This window comes from Erinaceus europaeus, chromosome 13, assembly GCF_950295315.1.
Source record: "Erinaceus europaeus chromosome 13, mEriEur2.1, whole genome shotgun sequence".
Taxonomy (NCBI): Eukaryota; Metazoa; Chordata; class Mammalia; order Eulipotyphla; family Erinaceidae; genus Erinaceus; species Erinaceus europaeus.
Genome location: NC_080174.1, coordinates 19,635,643 through 19,655,252, shown reverse-complemented (window position 1 = coordinate 19,655,252; position 19,610 = coordinate 19,635,643). Strand labels below are relative to the sequence as shown.

Here is a 19,610-nt window from a genome sequence, read left to right as displayed (position 1 = left end):
ATAATCAGACAACCCAGTAAATGGGAGATAATATTTGCATATCACACATCCAACAACTGACATATCAACAAGTATAAATATCTGGTATAGCTCAACAAAAGAAAAAAAATAGCTCAGTAAAAAACTGGGCCAATGACAGTTTTCTCAAGAAGAGATACATGTCCCACAGACACATGAAGAAATGTTCCACTTCACTCATCATTAGAGAAATGCAAATTAAAACTATACTGTATGAGATTCCAGTTCACACCTGTGAGAATTGTCAACATCAACAAAACAGAAAGAGACAGGTGTTGGAGGAAAAAAGAAATGCTGCATTGCTGGTGGGAATGCAAACTGGTGTAGCCCCTTTGGAATACTGTGTGGAGAGTGCTTAGACTAGGAATACCTCTCAATACCTTATCCTGTTACACTGCCTCTACAGACCTCAACTAAATCAATGCAACTAGTGCCACCATGCCACGTTATGCTGCCACTCACTGCCTTTTCTCTTTGGATTGTATCCAGAGATGCCAAACCTGAGTCATCAGCCTTCCAACTCCAATAATCTGCTGAGACCTTTCCTAACACATGGGACTACCTAGTTCCATTTCAAATGAAGCACTCTCCAACAAAGTTGCAGACCCTAGATGCTGTAATGCAGTATACAGGCCGACCATAGCACTGACGTCAGCCTTGGCGACAGAGCATACAGAGATCTGTGCAAATGCACAGTAGACTATGTGTAGATCCGGTCTGTGAAAATGCACAAAGCATTGTGGGTGGACCTAACGTATTCTTAACCCCTGATGATAGCTGCTTATTTTTCAGTCCCTAAAATAATGTCTTATACCTCTGTACTGCCCTAATAAAATCTTGATTTCTTTAAACCCACTCCCAACTGTCCTTCAGCTGCATCCATTACACTCTGTAGCTAAAGCCCCTTTTAATTTTTAGTTACAACACCTAGATATAAGCTAGGAGCCGAGAAGATTGGGTACATGTATACACATATCCATAAGTTAGGGACAACTATATACCTCAAAAGTAAAAATGATTAATAGTCTACTGTGACTAGGTTTAGACCTAATAAGCTCAGCAATCAAGTAGAAAAGTCTAAATAAGGCAACATAAATTGACTAGTCACTTAGATTAGGCCTAGACACCCTCCTCTCATAACCTCTACTTCACCTCCCTCAGTCTATCTACTCAATTAACTGCACAAAAGATAGTAAGGTTTGTCTCCTAATCTCTTCTGATAACATCAACATTATTGTCACCTCTTGATAAACTTTAGAAGAAACATTGTATACAATTGGCCAAGAGATATACTGTATACAATTGGCAAAATAATATATATATATATATATATATATATATATATATATATATATATATCAACTAGAGGACAATTACTATCCCTCAAACAAAACAAAAAAAGAAAGAAAGAGAGAGAGAAAGAGAGAAAGAAAGAAAAAAATGAAAGGAAGGAAGGAAGGAAGAAATGAAGAAAGAAAAGGAAAAATTAAGATTTAAGATGGGTCTTAATGGCTGTTTATTTTCAGCCATGTTCAGCTGGATGCATATGAGAAGTAAGAAAAGAACTAGACTTAACAGAGATTCTGGTTTTGCTTACTGAGTACAATATTTGAGGAAGAAGGAAACTGAAAATTTCTTTAGCATCCAGTCAATATTAATATTCCTTTCCACAGATACCATCTGCCAGGCCTTTCAGAAGAACATCCCAGCCCAGTGGGTGTCAATTCCATGGTATTAATTGATGTCATTTATTATTTGTTCGTTTACTTACTCTTGGATAAATTGAAAGTTTCTAGGAATGTCAACTTTACTAAAACATCTTTAAGTATGAACCATCTCCTTTCTTTTCTTTTGATTGTGATCCAAAAAATTCTTTTTTTTTTTTTTTGTCTTTTCACCCAGTATATTTAACAAGGTGACTGTGTCCAAAGCCTCTGACATTAGACATTGTAAAAAAGAAAAAGACATTTATAAGGGAGGTTGCAATAATGTAGGTGGACAAGACATATAAAATAATTTTTCATGGTCTGCTAGTCTTAATGCAAATTTAATTCATATATATATTGATATATTATAAAAGACCCATTACTATGTTCACAAGAATTTTTCATTATTTCACTTAATGAATATGTATTACATAAGTGTCACAAACAAAAAAAATTGCACTGTGCAAGTATCAAGGTGACTCGGGAAAAGAATAGACTTACAGTTCTGAGTTATATGCAGACTAAAGTCTAAGCATTAGCAAATTCGGTGTTTGTAGTCTAGAGAAGAGAACTGCGTGTTACTGGCAAAGTATTTTACAAAGTAGGACTAAGTAAGCAATTCAATATAAGATCCATGATATTTGCTAAAGTGTATAACTTTCTATAGCAAAACTTCTCAGGGGCTCTCTGAATGCTGGGGAGCAGAGTTTTGTTTGTGTCATAAAGCTCGGAAATAAACTTCATTACACCAGTCGTACTGAAAGTAAAAGGGGGATATGAAGTAACAGGCACAGAGAATACATCTTACAATGAGATTCTGCCAATTATCCCCCAGAGGCCACCCCCTTCTTCTGTTGGGTATTTGTGCATACAGCTATGTCAAGTAAAAACTTCTAAGGAAATGTGTTATTGAATGATCTCTCTCCTAGTAGGTGGACCACTCTATATCAGACATGTTATCTCTAATTCTAGTGATTATATCAGATTATATGTTTAATCTGTAACTCCTGACCTTACCCCAAGGGTGGAGTCATAGCTTAGGGGTATCAGATAAAGACTCTATTAACCTGAAGGGCTTTAAAAATTTTTTTTTAATTTATAAAAAGGAAACATTGACTAAACCATAGAATAGGAGGGGTACAACTTCACACAATTCCCACCACCAGAACTCTGTATCCCATCCCTTCCCCTGATAGCTTTCCTATTCTTTAACTGTCTGGGAGTATGGACCCAAGGACATGGTGGGATGCAGAAGGTTGAAGGTCTATGACCCTTTTGTCTGTATTTACCCTGATATAGCCTAGAGGCTTAGGGAGGACACAGGAAACAGAGATAGCAGAGAACTTCTGACATATCTGGTTCTAATACATAGCTATAGTAATTAAGAAAATAGTTCATCACATTATTTGGTAATTGGGTTAACTTTGAAAAGTCCTTTTGTTAGGGTTTGCTGTACAGTACCCAGTATCTTGTATATAGCTGTGCTATTGGTTGCTTCTGATCTACTTGGTCTAGGCTTTTGAGAGTCTGCATATCAATTACACAGCCTATATATTGAAAAGATTCAGTTTGTATTTTGAAAAACTTCGAGACATACAATTAAATTTCCCCCTCTCGTATTAATTAACTAGTGATGTCTACCCCCCTAACACTTCCTCTCCACTATTCCAAGCTTTGGGTCCATGATTGCTCAACAATTTGTTTGGCTTCCTATGTTAACTCTCTTTTCAGTCACCAGGTTCCAATTGTCATTCAGGACGCCGGCCAGGCTTCCCTAGACTGAAGACCCCACCAATGTGTCCTGGAGTTCAGCTTCCCCAGAGACCCACCCTACTAGGGAAAAAGAGAGGCAGACTGGGAGTATGGACCGACCAGTCAACACCCATGTTCAGCGGGGAAGCAATTACAGAAGCCAGACCTTCTACCTTCTGCAACCCACAATGACCCATGCTCCCAGAGGGATAGAGAATGGGAAAGCTATCAGGGGAGGGGGTGGGATATGGAGATTGGGTGGTGGGACCTGTGTGGAATTGTACCCCTTCTACCCTATGGTTTTGTTAATTAATCCTTTCTTAAATAAAAAAAAAAAAGAACAAAAAAATAGTTCAGCAGAGAAATGACAGATGTTATAATTCAGGGGATCTATCAAGAAATCAGAGGTTCTCCAACAACTTTCTACACCGTACTGGCTCTGAAGCATGATAGATGCCCCTGAATCCTGACAAATCAGTAAGTTTGGTGGCAGTGCAAGAGAAGCAGGTAAGAACAACAAAGACATTCTGAATATGGAATCTGAGAAAGCTAATGGGAGAAGGCTTAGAAGCTAGCTCTTACAGGAAAAGAGGAGCTCAACAAAGAAAGACAAAGGAGATCCCTTCAGTATAGTGGAACAAATCAACAGACAAGCATGAGGAGAGCACTGCAGCAGGTGCACAGGAAGTCACTGAAGCATGTAAAAAGTTTTTTCTGGTAACTAGAGACCAGTATCATTAATAGTCACATTAGAAAGGAAAAGTCAAAACAAATAAATAAATATTAAAAAGTTTTTAAAAAGTAGAAGTCATATCAGAATATGTGTCACAGATTAGTTTTTAATATTTTTATCTATTTATTATTGGATAGAGAAATTGAGATAGGAAGAGAGACCGTGATACCTGCAGCCCTGTTTCATCACTTTCCCCCTGCAGGTGAGGACCAGGGACCTGTAATGTGAGCATTTAACCAGGTGCACTACTGCCTGACCCCCTATCACAGATTATCAAAACATTTTTTTTCTTACAATTACCCTGTGTTTGATACCATTTTAAGTGTTTCTCCTGCAGTAACTCATTATTACAGAAACCCTCTAAGGGAGGTACTATTTTTCCCCATTCACAAATGAAGGAAAGTCAGGCACAGAAAGGTTAAATACAACAAAGTTAAATGACTACTAAGTCAGAGTCAAGGTCTTGGGTAACAGTGATGCCAGTAAAATTTTTTGAATAGCTAAACATCTGATTTACATAGCTACAATATTTTTCTTTTCTAAAATGATGAACAAATGTAAGTTAGATTTAGAAAGTAAACAGTATGCATATTAGGTATGTCTCACCTGTACTAAGAAGGTCTGAATATATTAATTACACCCCCTTTTTATTTTATTCAATTATGACACTTTTCCAAAGTTATTGGCATGCCAGTTGTTTCTTTGATGTTAAGTCTACATTTATTTGTATCCAAATTCATAACAAGTTTAACTAAACTCTGAAATATGTTTATACTCTTTAAAAGAATTCTTCTAGGGAGTCGAGCGGTAGCACAGCGGGTTAAGCACACATGGCACAAAGCGCGAGGACCGGCATAAGGATCCTGGTTCCAGCCCCCAGCTCCCCACCTGCAGGGGAGTCGCTTCACAGGTGGTGAAGCAGGTCTGCAGGTGTCTGTCTTTCTCTCCCCCTCTCTGTCTTCCCCTCCTCTCTCCAGTCCTCTCTGTCCTATCCATCAATAACGACATCAATAACCACAACAATGTTAAACAAGGACAACAAAAGGGAAAATAAATAAATACAAAGAAAAGAATTTTTTTAGTTTAAGGGGATTGGATATGGAGTTTTGGTGGTAGGAACTGTGTGGAATTGTATGCCTCTTATGCTATGGTCTTGTCAATATTTCCATTTTATAAATAAAAAAATTAATGAATTCTTTTTTTTAATTTTATTTATTTACTTTCCCTTTTGTTCCCCCTGTCTTTTTATTGTTGTTGTAGCTATTATTGTTGTTGTTATCGATGTCATCATTGTTAGATAGGATATAGAGAAATAGAGAGAGGAGGGGAAGACAAAGAGGGGGAGAGAAAGATAGATGCCCATAGGTATGAGGGCTTACTTCTAGGCTCTCAATTCTATTCCACTGGTCAGTGTGTCTATTCATGTTCCAGTACCAAGCAAGCAGTTTTAATGACAATGGTCCTATAATACAATTTGAGATCTGGAAGTGTGATTCCTCCAGTTCTGTTCTTTCTTCTCAAGATTGTTTTGGCAATTCTAGGTCTTTTCTGGTTTCAGATAATCACTTGTAGTATTTGTTCTATTCTCCAAAAAAATGTGGTTGGGATCTTGATGGGGATAGCATTAAATTTGTAGATGGCTCTGGGTAGTATATTCATTTTTGATGATGTTAATTCTTCCAACCCATGAACATGGAATATCTTTCCACTTCTTTGTGTCTTTTTTAATATCCTTGAGTAGTGACTCCTAATTTTCAGTATACAAGTCTTTCACTTCTTTGGTTAGGTTTATTCCTAGATATTTTATTGTTTTTATTGCCATAGTAAAAGGAGTTGATTTCTGGATGTCAACTTCTTCTAACTTAGTGTTTGCATAGAGGAATGCCACTGACTTTGAATGTTAATTTTGTAGCCTGACACCTTACTGTATTGCCTGATGATTTCCAAAAGCTTCTTGCTGGATTCTTTAGGTTTTTCTATGTATACTATCATGTCATCTGCAAATAGGGAGACTTTGACTTCTTTTGTTCTAATCTGTATTCCTTTAATTCACTGCTCCTGCCTGATTGCTATGGCAAGAACTTCCAACACTATGTTGAATAATAATGGTGATAGTGGGCAGCCCTGTCTTAATACCTGATCTGAAGGAAAATGCTTCCAGTTTTTCACCATTGAGTGTAATGTTGGCTGTAGGTTTGCTCCACTATCTTCAAGAATTTTCCATCTATACCCATTTTCTGTAGTGTTTTGATCATAAATGGATGTAGTATTATGTCAAAGGCTTTCTCTGCATCTATTGATATGACCATGTGGTTTTTGGTCTTGCTTTTATTGATATGGTTGATTGATTTACATATATTAAACCAACCTTGCATCCCTGGGATAAACCCCACTTGGTCATGATGAACAATCTTTTTAATAGACTGCTGTTTCTGGCTGACTAGAATTTTGTTCAATATTTTAACATCTATGTTCATCAGAGATATTGGTCTGTAGTTTTCTTTTTTGGTTGTGTCCCTGTCTACTTTTGGTATCAGAGTGATGTTGGCTTCATAGAAGCTGGAAGGGAGTATTCTAGTGTCTTCAGTCTTCTGGAAGACGCTTAGAAGTAGAGGTATTAGTTCTTCTTTGAAGGTTTTGTAGAATTCAATTGTAAAATCATCTGGTCCAGGACTTTTAGTTTTGGGAAGTTTTTTGATAACTGTTTCAATTTCATTAGCTGTGATGGACCTGTTCATGTTATCTAGTTTCTCTTTACTTAATTTTGGAAGTTCTTAATTATCTAGGAAATTGTCCATTTCTTCGAGGTTCTCTAGCTTGGTGGCATATAGTTGTTCATAGAAGTCTTGAATGATACACTGAATTTCTGCTGTGTCTGTTGTGATATTTCCTCTTTCATTTATAATCCAATTTATTTGAGTCTTCTCCTTTTTCTATTTTGTGAGACTGGCTAAAGTTTTGTCGCTTTTGTTCACTCTTTCGAAAAACCAACATTTACTTTCGTTGATCTTTTGTATGGTTTCCTTATCTTCAATGTTATTTATTTATGCTCTCACTTTAGTTATTTTTGTCCTTCTGGTTGCTTTAGGGTTCCTTTGTTCTTCTTCTTCTAGGTCTTTAAGATGTGCAATCAGGCTGTTTATTTGTGCTTTTTCTTGTTTCCTACTGTGTGCTTGTATGGCTATGAACTTCCCTCTCAGTACTGCCTTAGCTGTGTCTCATATAATTTGATAGCTTGTGTCTTCATTTTCATTGAACTCTCAAATATTTTGAGTTCTTCCTTTATTTCCTCTTTGACCCAGTAGTTTTTAAGTAATATACTGTTGAGCTTTCACATTTTGGTACTATTACTAATCTTATGTTGATTGTTAAGTGTTAGTTTAATTCCACTGTGGTCTGAGAAAATGCTTGGGGTGATTTCAATACTTTTGAATTTGCTGATGCTGTCTTTGTGGCCTAACATATGGTCTATCCTTGAGAATGACCCATGTGGACTTGAGTAAACTGTGTATTCCAGTTTCTTGGGATGAATGACTCTGTAAATGTCCAATAATTCCAGTTTATCTATCTCCTCGTCTACCTCCCTCATGTCTTTATTGATGTTCTTCGTGGATGATCTGTCAAGTTGAGAGAGTAGGGTGTTAAAGTTCCCTACAATTAGTGTGTTGCTGTTAATATATTGCTGTAGCTCTTGCAGTAGATGTTTGATGTATTTAATTGGCTTCTCACTGGGTGCATAGATGTTCATAATTGTTAAGTCCTCTTGATTGACTGATCCTCTGAGCATTAAGTAGTGTCCATCCTGATCTTTTTTAATTTTATTGATTTTTAAAGTCTGTCATGTTAGATATGAGAATAGCTGTTCCTGCCCTTTTTTGTGGACCATTGGCTTGTATGATAATTTTCCATCCTTTCACTTTGAGTCTGTGTTTATCTTGTTGAGTTAGGTGGGTTTCCTGTAGACAGCATATTGTTGGGTTGTGTTTTCTGATCCATCTTCCTACTCTGTGCCTTTTAATAAGTGAATTCAGGCCATTGGCATTTATTGATATATCAATGATTAAAGATATTTTAATGCCATTCTTGTAGATTTTTATAGTGTTCTGATAGTTGGCATATTTACAGTGGTCTGACTGTTCATAGTTAACCTTTCAGAACTTCTTTCATGGCAAGCTTGGTGATAGTTGATTCTTTCAAGTGTTGCTTGTCTGAGAAAGCTTTTATGCCTCCATCTAGTCTGAATAATAATCTACCAGGATACAGTAGTCTTGGTTGAAAGCCTTTCTCATTGAGCCCTCAGTAGATATCTTGCCATTCTCTTCTGGCTTGTAGTGTTTGTGTGGAGAAGTCTGCTGCTAATCTTAAGGGTTTTCCTCTGTAGGTGACTCTTTGTTTTTCTCTTGCAGCCTTCAGGATCCTTTCTTTATCCTTATTCCTTTCAATTCTAAATATGATGTTTCTTGGTGTTTTTAAGTCTGAGTTAATTCTGTTTGGGACCCTCTGGGCTTCGTGAACCTTTATGTCTTTTATGCTGTCTAGACTAGAGAAGTTCTCAGCTATTATGTGCTGAAGAATGCTTTCTTCCCATCCCTCTCTTTCTTCCTCTGGTAAGCCAATAATGCATATATCTTTTGTTTTGAAATAATCCTGTAGGTTTCTGTTGTTGTTTTCAGTATCTCTTAATCTTTTTTGGAGATCTCTTACTTCTTTTTTAGTTGTCTCTAATTTGTCCTCAATCTTGATAGTTCTGTCTTCAGCCTCATTGATTCTATTCTCTCTCCCCTCTACTGTTTTCTGGAGTTCATCTATTTTGATACCCTATTCTGATACTGTTTTAGCTTGTCCAACTAGTTGTGTTCTTAGCTCAGCTATTTCAGCTTTCAGCTCTCTAATAACCTTAAGATAGTGTTTTCTTCCAGAGTCTCGTTGATTGTTTCTGCATTTCTGATTACAATTCTTTCAAACTCTTTACTCACTCCTATGATTATTTCCTTAACTAGTGTTTGGATGTTGACTTCATTATTTTGTGCTTCAACCTTTGGGGGGAGGGAACCTAGCTGAATTCTTGTCCTGGTTCATTTCTCCAATATTTCTTCTTGTTGGTTTAACCATTTTATATAGTATGTTATGAGGTCCCTGTCTCAGTACTTCTCAAATTACTGATCATTCTTGCCTGCATTGACTTGTGTCTAAGTAAGGTAATTAATTAATGGGCTCACTGTTGTGGAAATTGACATTTGTTTCAATATTATTTTAATCCCTGAGTTCAGAGAACAGTGGCTTAAAAGCCTCTTTTGTTCTTTTCCTTCCCTGTAGGCTATGGGAGCCTGAGGGCTTTTAAACTATAAGTAGGCTTCTTAGCTTAATCACTGATTTCTGACCAAGAGATAAAGCAGTGTGGGGCAGAGATAATCCAGTGGTTATGCAAAGAGTCTCTCACAGCCCCACTGCTAGGCCACTGAGGTATAGATCTTCTCGTGAGCTTCCTGGTTAGTTCTCTGTCCCCTGGTGTCAGCACAGGGCCTCCATGCTGCTGTCCCAGCTTCTGAGAGCAGTAGCAATGGAGATTCATAGTTACATTTGGTGAGACTTAGAGGAGTCCTCTCCTCCCTTCAGCCACCTTTTTGTTGGTGAAACAGACTGGAGGTAGTGTCTCAACTGGTAAACTGCCAGACTGTTACCAGCCACTTAATCTCTCCCTAGGCTCCTCTCTGTTCATGAGCCACATGTGTTTGCACTCACTGGTGATTTGGTGGGTTCCTAAAGTTGTTCTAGTCCTGTCTTGCTGAAGTCCCAGGTGGTCTCCTCTTTTTTTTTTTTTTCTCGTTTGTGCTAGACCAAGAACAAGAAAGATTGATACCAATACACTGTTCATCTCTGGCATGCAGTAGTGCCAAGACTGAATCTGGAGCCTCTGGAGCCTCAGCATGAAAATTCTGTGTTCTCACACTGAGATATCTCACCAGTTCCATAATTAACATTTTAAAATAAAAATTACCACTTTCTTAATTGTAGAGGGTAGTGGTGACTGTCTACTCAGCTTCCTGCCTCCCTCTGGTACTTTGCCCCAATGTTAAAGGGGCACGCTTCACTTTGCCATGCATCGAACCAAAATAATACAGAGGAAATGAACTCCAGCTCCAGAGTTAAATGGAACTCCCCAGAGCAATCTCAGTCCCCTGTTATTACTCAGCATTGTCAACTGGGACTGACTCACACATAGAGTATAAATCAGCTTGGTTTTAGGGCCTTTCAATATTAATAAGAATGTTCACTTCAGGTCCGATCAAGTTACTACATACATACATGGGGCATAAGCAAAGGAAACAAAAAGAATGACAATAGCATAACCAGAGTGTCATTTCCACCAGACACTACTTATCCTTTGTACATGATAATAACCAAGGTTGCTTAATCCAGGTGGATATGGGTTATCCTGACTCTTCAATGGAAAGTATCCTTATAAATTCACAGTAGTTCCCAAATCTGCATAGTGGAATTACCTGGGCACCTTCAAAAGTTGCTGATGCCTGTGTTCCACACAGAGATCTTGATTTATTGACCTGGTGTGTAACTGGTGAGCAAATTAATCTCTTAGCTCTCTTGCCTTCTGGAGACTCCTAAGAATTAATCATTGCCGGAGACCAGACCAAAGGAGTTTTCTGAGATATCTCAGAGTGATAGAGAACTTTGTTCCCACTGAGCCTCTTTCCAATTCCCTCCAACCCCCACTCCCAACCCAGCAGCCTCTCTGCCACTAATGAAATAGGAACTTTCATGCTTTTCATTAAAGGTGAAGCTGCTAAGAAGCCACCCTGATTGAATTTTTGCCTGATTCCCTTATCAGTTTTCAGAAGATACAAGTTGGACACCTTTAGTGAACATGGAAAATAAATCACTACAAATGCATGCTTAGGATCGCAAAGGGTTATAGTAAGCGGCCCCCAACTAATGATCAAGAATTCCTTTCTTAAGTGACAGAACAGATAAATGGAAAGGGGGCGCCGGACAGTGGTGCACCCGATTAAGCACACATAGTACTATGAGCAACAATCCACACAATGATCGGAGCAAGGGGTGAGTTCAAGCCCCCAATCCCCATCTGCAAGCTCAAGCAGTGAAGCAGGTCAGCAAGTGTCTATCCTTCTTATTTCCCCTCTGCTGCCTTCTTAATTTCTCTCTATCCTATTGAATTAAAAAAAAAAAAAGTAGGGTGGGGGAAGGCCTCTGGGAGCAGTGGACTCATAGTGCCAGCACTGAGCCCCAGTGATAAACCTAAAGGGGGAGGGGGGAGATAAAGGAACTGAAGTCTGATCACATTGCTAGCACACTCTGACACCATGTGGTAGACTGAGCAAAACAGAAGCTGAGTGGTCAATGTAGTAAAATAAATAAATAAATAAAGATTTATCAATGTACTTTTTTATTATAAGAGATCTAGAGACTTAAAAACGAATTCTAGTGTGCAGACACTAGTCATGGGGAGATAGGGCAATTGCCCTACATGTGAAAATAACTGTCTTGTTAATCATTTTATCCCTAATAAGACAAATTTTTAAAAGGAAGTCTAGACCTAATTATAACAGATATCACAATGTCAACAGGATGGGATGACTTTGGAAGTTAAATTCTTGGACCTCCCCTGCATTCTCCCACTTACCACCAACAACAACCATAAAATATCAAGCTAGCTGTGTGAAAACAATTCTAACCCAAGTCCTAGCCTGAATTATTCCCAATGAAATTGCCACTCTCAGAGCCCCACCTGTATAGAAGTCCTCAACGTGCCATTAAGAGCCAGTAAATTTTGTTGCATATTTCCCACTAGGTTTGTTGAAACACTGCACTCTCTCATCAAGAGTACGCCTCTGGGTACCATAATGCTGCATCACTTCCCACTTATGGTACAGTATCTAGCAACAGAGGCATCTCTTGAGAGGTTTGAGTGCTAAGCAGAGAGCGATTTGTAGAGAGATGTTAGGGAGTAGTTTCAATATTTGGCAGTTCCTGGAGGCAAGATTATATTTAGCAGTTGCACCACTGGAAAATGTTCATAAACCAGAGGATTCTAACTTTGAGTTTATTCTATCAATCATGTGTCATATGTATTACATAAGTAATAATAATAATAATATGTATTCACCAGAAAAAATCAATCTTCCTTTTACAGATCTCTCCATTAAGCCATACCATTCTGAAACTGACGATGTAGACAATGCTCCAAGAATCAAAACAACTGAAAGTATCACAAAAATGTACAAAGTATCAACCATGAGACGAATATTTGATCTGACAAAGCTTCGAGCCAAAAGATCAGCATTTTTCACAACTGGGGTTAAAATCTGCCCTCAGGAATCCATGAAACAGATTCTAGCCAGTCTTCAAGCTTATTATAGATTAAGAGGTAAGGAAAATGTTAAAACCTGTTTAGCCTTTTGTCTTTTTCATCCCTTCTTTTTCCTTCATCCCTAGATTTTCTTCAATTTAAAACATCTAGAACCTCTCATTTAGTCAAACAAGTTTAAAAATCTGAGAGTAATAAATAATAAATATTCAAAACTGCAGTCATAGTCAAGTCAACTATGACCAAGAGATATCAGCTATTAGACTTTAAAATAATACCCTGTTCAACGTGGAGTCAGTCAGGCATTTGACAAGACACCAGAAGACCTTGGCATCTGAGTTTCACCTCTGTTTTATTTTTGCTGAAGTTCAATATTGAATTTTAATGTTACTCTTATGAAGTTAGATGCAAAAAATGACTGCCGTGTCAGGAAACTAAGCTAGTTGATTTATGACTTGAGAGTTCATTTTAAAAAAGCACCATCACCATCAGATCCTATCTCCTTCCTTGATAAGTTTAAGTTGTTTATTGCAGATTCAGCAAACATTTCTGACACTAAAAACCTACAAGGATAGCCAACTGCAGAGGAGTCACCAGTTAACAGTTGTTACCAAGATATACTACAAGGCAGTGCATAGAATTTACAACCTAATTACTGTGGTTCCTAGCAGAGTTACAGAGTAGTTGTTACCCCAAGATAGAATCACAGGACTCTCAGAATTTCTGGAGATAATTCTGGTGTTCAGCCACTCACTCCACAGCCATCAGTGGATGTCCTTGCTATTCACTTGCCATGCATTGGAAAAGAAAAATTCTCCATGGTATTTTGTTTGCTTGATTTTCTCTAAACAAACAAACAAACAAAAACAAACATTCAAATCTTTAGGGGCTGGTACTATATCCCCTACAGATCTCCCCTAGAGATCTTCAAAAAAATGTGAATTATCTTGTCTGTCTGAAACCTAGACTCCATCCATCCCACATTTGGAAACTGGAGAGGTTTACAAATTATTATTTTGATCAAATTAGATGTTTGTTTCCATTTCAGAAAAGCACAATCACCCTGCTGGATTATAAACTCATTAACTAGAGAAAACTAACTCCAAGCTAATCTGTGACGGGGCTGCCCACTCTGACAACTGAAAATCCATTTCCTGACACTAAGGTCCTACAGAGTTTGTGGGTGTTTACCTCCACAAAGTATGCAAGGGTTGAATTAATCTGGGGAGTCTTGCTGGGCTTGGAAGGCATAATTAGCTAAACCTCAAAAATATCCAGGTCTCCTTTTATTTGGAAGTAAAAGGACGTTTACTTTCTGACATGCTCCCAGAGAAATGGCAAATGCTGGCTCAGAGTCAAAAGGTAGGTTCTAATTATAGAAAGTTGTGTGCACTTTATTACTATGCTGAGTTATTAACACAGCACCTCGGCATAGCTGGTTCTCAGTAAATGCTTGTTAATGGCTATGGAAGGCAAAGAGTCCCCTAGAAATGCAAAGACGGTGACATATGTAAACTATCCATTTTAAATGTGCCTATGCATTAATCAGTTAGTGGCACTGATCAATTTCATACTATTTTTTCACAAATGGAAGAATAAGCATATAGTATATGCATCAGATTGAATATGCTACTACTTCTAACTCTTTGCTACACATGTATGTAAGGATTCATGGCAGGTATTTGCAGAATAGACTGTTTTCTGTTACAAGCAAATTTCCAGCCCAGAATTTTGCTCTTAGCTATTTATTCTTGATTAGGCCTGCCCCCGTTCATTCTTGCATCCCTGGATGAAACAAAGCATTGTTTTTCTCCCCATGGCAGTGACAGTCCATTCTCTTTATGGCTGCCCCCTAGGTGCTATGAAATTTTCCTATTTATCAGCATAGATTTCTTAAGTCTAATAAATTAGTTCACAAAGAAACAAGAAATAAGACCCAGCTACAAAGCAGTACTCTTTAACAGAGTAACCCACTTGCTGTTTTCATAGCTTCCTCTATGAAATTATACATAGACATCATTCAAACTTGGGGGGGAGGCAGGTCCTACAGAGTTTGTGGGTGTTTACATCTGTAAAGTTTGCAAGGGTTAAAGTAATCTGGGGAGTCTTTCTGGGTTTAGAAGGCATAATTAAACCTCAAAAATATTGAGGTCTCCTTTTATTTGGAAGTACAAGGACGTTTACTTTCTGACATGCCTTCAAATCAAGTGGAATATTGATCTACTTCTTTTCCCAATGCTTGAAACAATACAAGAGAAAAGCTTCTGAGCCTTGTGGTGGAATCATAAATATGCTGACCCCAAAACTCAGAGGCAGGTTTACTTCTCATCATCTCCCAAGCTGGTGACCCAGGAAGAGTCCCTCATCTCTCTTGTAGGGAAGTAGATATTTACCAATTCAACAGCTCTCTTTGGCAAAAATTTATCTCCTGATATCTGATTACTGTAAAAAATGGCAACTAATCCCTAGCACTGCAAAAACGGTATCATCTGTTTTCCATCTACACCATGCCTCGGCCTCGCGTGAGCTTAATGTGCAGCTTGGCGATACGATAATACGGCAGGAAGCCCAGCCAGTCTATCTTGGCGTTACTCTCGATCGCACTCTGTCATTTCACGAACATCTCATAAAAACTGCAGCAAAGGTGGGCGCGAGGAATAACATCATTGCAAGACTGGCCAGCTCCTCATGGGGCGCGAGCGCTTCCACACTACGATCATCATCTCTGGCATTATGCTATTCCACTGCAGAATACTGTGCCCCAGTATGGTTCCGTAGCCCCCATGTCCACTTGGTCGATTCCAAATTATATTCCTCCATGAGGATAATTTCTGGAACCATCCGTTCCACCCCGGTACCATGGCTGCCAGTTCTTAGCAACATCGCCCCGCCAGATATTCGTCGGGATGCGGCATCACCTAAGTTCATTTCCCGCGTCTACACTCCACCGGACCTGCCAATATACGCAGATATCTTCGCCCACCCTGTTCAACGCTTGACGTCTCGTCACCCAATCTGGTCCCCTACGCCTACACTGAACTTCTCTGTTCCAGTCTCTTGGAAACAGAGTTGGCAGTCAGCTGAGGTAAAGAACAAACACCTCATCACAGACCCCTGCGAACGTCAACCCAGCTTTGACCTAGCACGTTATGATTGGGCCCTCCTCAATCGCTATCGAACAGGCCATGGCCGGTGCGCCGCTACGTTCCATCGCTGGGGAGCCAGAGACTACCTGAACTGCCCCTGTGGTTCCAGACAGACTATGACCCACATAGTCAATGACTGCCACCTCTCCAGATTCAAAGGAGGTCTCGAAACTTTACATCAGGCTCAACCTGACGTTGTTGACTGGCTACGGAAGAAGGGCAAACGCTAGAAGAAGAATCTCCCTAAGAATGGCCCTCGGCAATTTTGATTAACTTCACTGTAAAGTGTTCCCCTAGTGAGTTTGTAGAGAGGGTTGAATTTGAGTCTGCATGTATTTATCTTACTATGCTCCACCTTTTTTGTCACCTTCCTAATTATTCTTCCCCAATGTTCTTTGTATTGGCCAAACAATTTTAAGATCGTATCTAGGGCCATATGGTGAGTTACTCAGAATTTCTGGTCTCTCCCATATATACAGGAGGTATACATGTTATTTGTAAATTTTCCTTCACTTTTTCTCTTATCAGTTTGTCTCACGCTTGTCTGATTTTTTTCCTATCCTTTGAAAAACCTAGTGAGATACAATATGATATTCCCTTACCCTGCCCCCATACTCTCCTTCCTTCCTTTCTGTATCTTCTTCCCTTGCTCTCCAAATCCCAAAATAAAGTTATATTATTTTTCACAGTGATATATGACTTAGAAAAGATTAAAGTTGGATTCTTAGTTCCTGAAAATCCAAGTGCTGTCTACATACCAACAGCACCATCATCTTCAAAGGACTTGTTATCAGTGCAGATACTCACATACCACACTAGTCCTACTTTTAGAATCTGCACTTTAAAGTCCACTTTAAAGGCCAGTAGAAGCACTGGCCTTGAGAACATGTAGCCAGCAACCCCTTTGTAAAGATGAGGAAAGTATCTGTCCAGACTCTATTGATAACCAAGCATAGTTAGGACCCAGTTTCCTGACTTCCATAGCAGCAAATCTCTTTTTCTAATGTGTGTGCCAAGTATGAAATGAGCATTTCACATACCATGGGTCTAACTAAATCCTTCCAAATCTGAACAATTATCCTGAGGTTAAATCTGGCTTCAAGGGCATGTGCTCTGTGGTTTCAAATCTATAATGTATAACAGTCCGGGATATGGCAATCAGTAGAAAGTTTTGGGCTCTGTGATAAAAATATCAGGCATAGACCAGCAATTATGGGGAGGATAGAAAGTCAAAACTCTGGATTTCTATAGAATTCCTGTGCCACTCCTTCCAAGATAGTTTAGAAAAGTATGGTGCAGAACAGGGAAAACAAGATCCAACATTCAGAGGTTGTCAGACACCTCCTATCGCTGAGATTCCTCTGATGTTTCACCCTTCAAGGATGAGACTGAAGAAATGGTTCAACTGGTAGAGGGCCAGCCTTGCATGCCTGAGGGTTTCCAGTTTGACCCCAGTGTCATGTGTACCAGAGTGGTGCTCTGGCTTCTCTTTCATTCACGGAAACTTTCTCTCTCATGTGTAATAAATAATTTTTTTGTGGGGGAATCTGTCCCAGCAGAAACATGAACTAGTATACCTGTGCTCCTGTCATAGAAAGATTCTAGGCCTACTACTTTGGGGGAAGCTTCTAAGAGAAGCTAAAATTGACATTAGAGAACACACAGACACAAACGCACGCACGCACACACACACACACGCACGCACGCACGCACATACACCTTGTCCCTCAAGAAGACTCTAAAGAAAATCTACTTGTGTCAACATAAACCGCTAAAGACCTTTGGGCGAGTTGGTGGGGTGAGCCGTAGCACAGTGGCTTAAGCACAGGTGGCGCAAAGATCAAGGGCTGGTGTAAGAATCCCGTTTGAGTCCCGGCTCCCCACCTGCAGGGGGGGTCACTTCACGGCAGTGAAGCATGTCGGCAGGTGTCCTTCTCTCCCCCTGTCTTCCTCTCCTCTCTCGGTCTCCCTGTCCTATCCAACAACAACAACAACTATAACAAGGGCAACAAAAATGGGGGAAACGCCAGGAGCAGTGGATTCCTAGTATTGGCACCCAACCCCAGCGATAATCCTGGAGGCAAAAAACAAAAATTAATTTAAAAAATTAAAAATAAATAAAAATTTTAAAAAGAGCTTCCCAACATATAAGATTGTGTTTGAGTTGGAAGAAGGGAATATTCTTAGGATGTGACCATTTTCTATCTCTAATCAATCTACATTGCAGTGTGTCAGGAAGTAGTGTGGGAAGCATTTCGTATCTTTCTGGATCGTATCCCTGAAACAAGGGAATACCAAGACTGGGTCAGCATCTGCCAAAAAGAGACCTTCTGCCTCTTTGACATAGGGAAAAATTTCAGCAACTCCCAGGAGCATTTGGATCTTCTTCAGCAGGTGAGCCTGAACATGTTTGGAACATTATCCTAAGAGTTCCCAGGTGGCCTGCCTCGACCCCTTTTGAATTGCTTTCCACAGCATAAGGGTTAGTCAAAAAAATGACTAGAAATATCTGCTAAGGCCAATAGGAACTTTATTCTTTCTTTCTTTCTTTTTTTTTTTTGGAACTTTATTCTTATGAAAGAACATTCTACTGACAAGTGAAGTGAAGTTAAAGGGGAAAAGGAATGAAAATAGACTTTACCTCTTCACTTGGCATTATCTCCTGGTAAAATTACTTTTTTATCTTTCTACAGAGAATAAAGCAGAGAAACTTCCCAGAGAGGTAAGTACCCAAAATAGAGTGTTGCGTGCTCTTGACTTTTGAAAGATAATATAATGGAATGAGACTGAGCTATTGTACCTTTATGATATTATGTCAGCCCCTGAGATCTGTGTAGGTTATTCTGACAATTTATGCATATTTTTGCTGAAGGTAAATGAATATATAAAAGAGAAGTGATTAGATCTTATGGATTTGATTACCAGCTCTATGTTGGCAGATAAAATGAATTTGCAATTATCTGACAAGCACCTAATGTATATTTTCACTTATAAGCTATAAAGCAATTAGAAGAGTCTGTTTTTTACATTTGCGATAAATTATTAGTTACATGAGGAAAATTTTAATACAGAGAATATCATGATTTTTGAACTCCAATTTGGTATTCCATAAAGTGTTTGTGCTTCTCAAGCTGGATTACAGGTCACTGAGCTATATCCTCAACTAACGCAGAATATCAAAATGTTTTTGAAATGCAAAAATAAGAGACAGTATGTTAGGCATAAATAATTTAAAAGCAATGTTACAAATTCTAAGTTCACAATTTATCTGCATTTTATAACATTTAGAAATCTAAAGATAATAATGCAAAGAGACACTAATTGAAATGCATGCATCACTGACATTTCCTTATAATACTTTTCACATCTGACATTCTTTATAATACTTTTCATTGCTGTCACAAACAATCTGGTTTATAAACTTATTAATTTACACTGTGGGAAAAAAGTTCAATCTGATCTTCTTATTTTCTTGCCTTTTACCACTTCCTTTCCCTAACTTGCATAGCTGTTGTTCAATCAGTACATCTGAACTATGTTTTTTCTTGCACTGAGCCCTGTTCAGTACTTTCAGAGAGCCCCACATCTTCCTCTGGCCCTTTAGAATATCTGTTCCCTACATATTCCTTGTTCAGATTGCTGAGTCACAGGAAATGAATTACTGGTATCCTTCGCTTTCTGGCTTCTAGTTAGGCCCATCCAATAAGGAGTAGGAAATCAGAGAGAGGAAGTAGAAGGATGTCAGCTAACATATTGTCTCTCCTGCACACACAAGCGCACACACATCAGTAAGTAGCATAGTCTTTGGGAAATATTGCATTCCTATTACAAAGTCCTTTTCACAGAGCCTTCTTTGTCTCTAGTTCCTGTAACTACCCCATTTTTCTCTCCCTTCCTAATTTAGGAAAGGT

General features: G+C 38.8%; 1 protein-coding gene across 1 annotated transcript in view; it reads left to right on the top strand.

Annotated features, from left to right (window-relative positions):
- Positions 1-12,447: 12,447 nt before the first annotated feature.
- The window catches only part of IMPG1 (interphotoreceptor matrix proteoglycan 1), a 119,729-nt gene continuing 112,566 nt past the window's right edge, over positions 12,448-19,610 (top strand). The window contains exons 1-3 of the mRNA XM_007521957.2: positions 12,448-12,613; positions 17,927-18,093; positions 18,393-18,421. Of these exons, the coding sequence (XP_007522019.2) occupies positions 12,463-12,613; positions 17,927-18,093; positions 18,393-18,421 (347 nt within the window). The 5' untranslated portion in view covers positions 12,448-12,462. The remainder of the gene's footprint in view (positions 12,614-17,926; positions 18,094-18,392; positions 18,422-19,610) is intronic.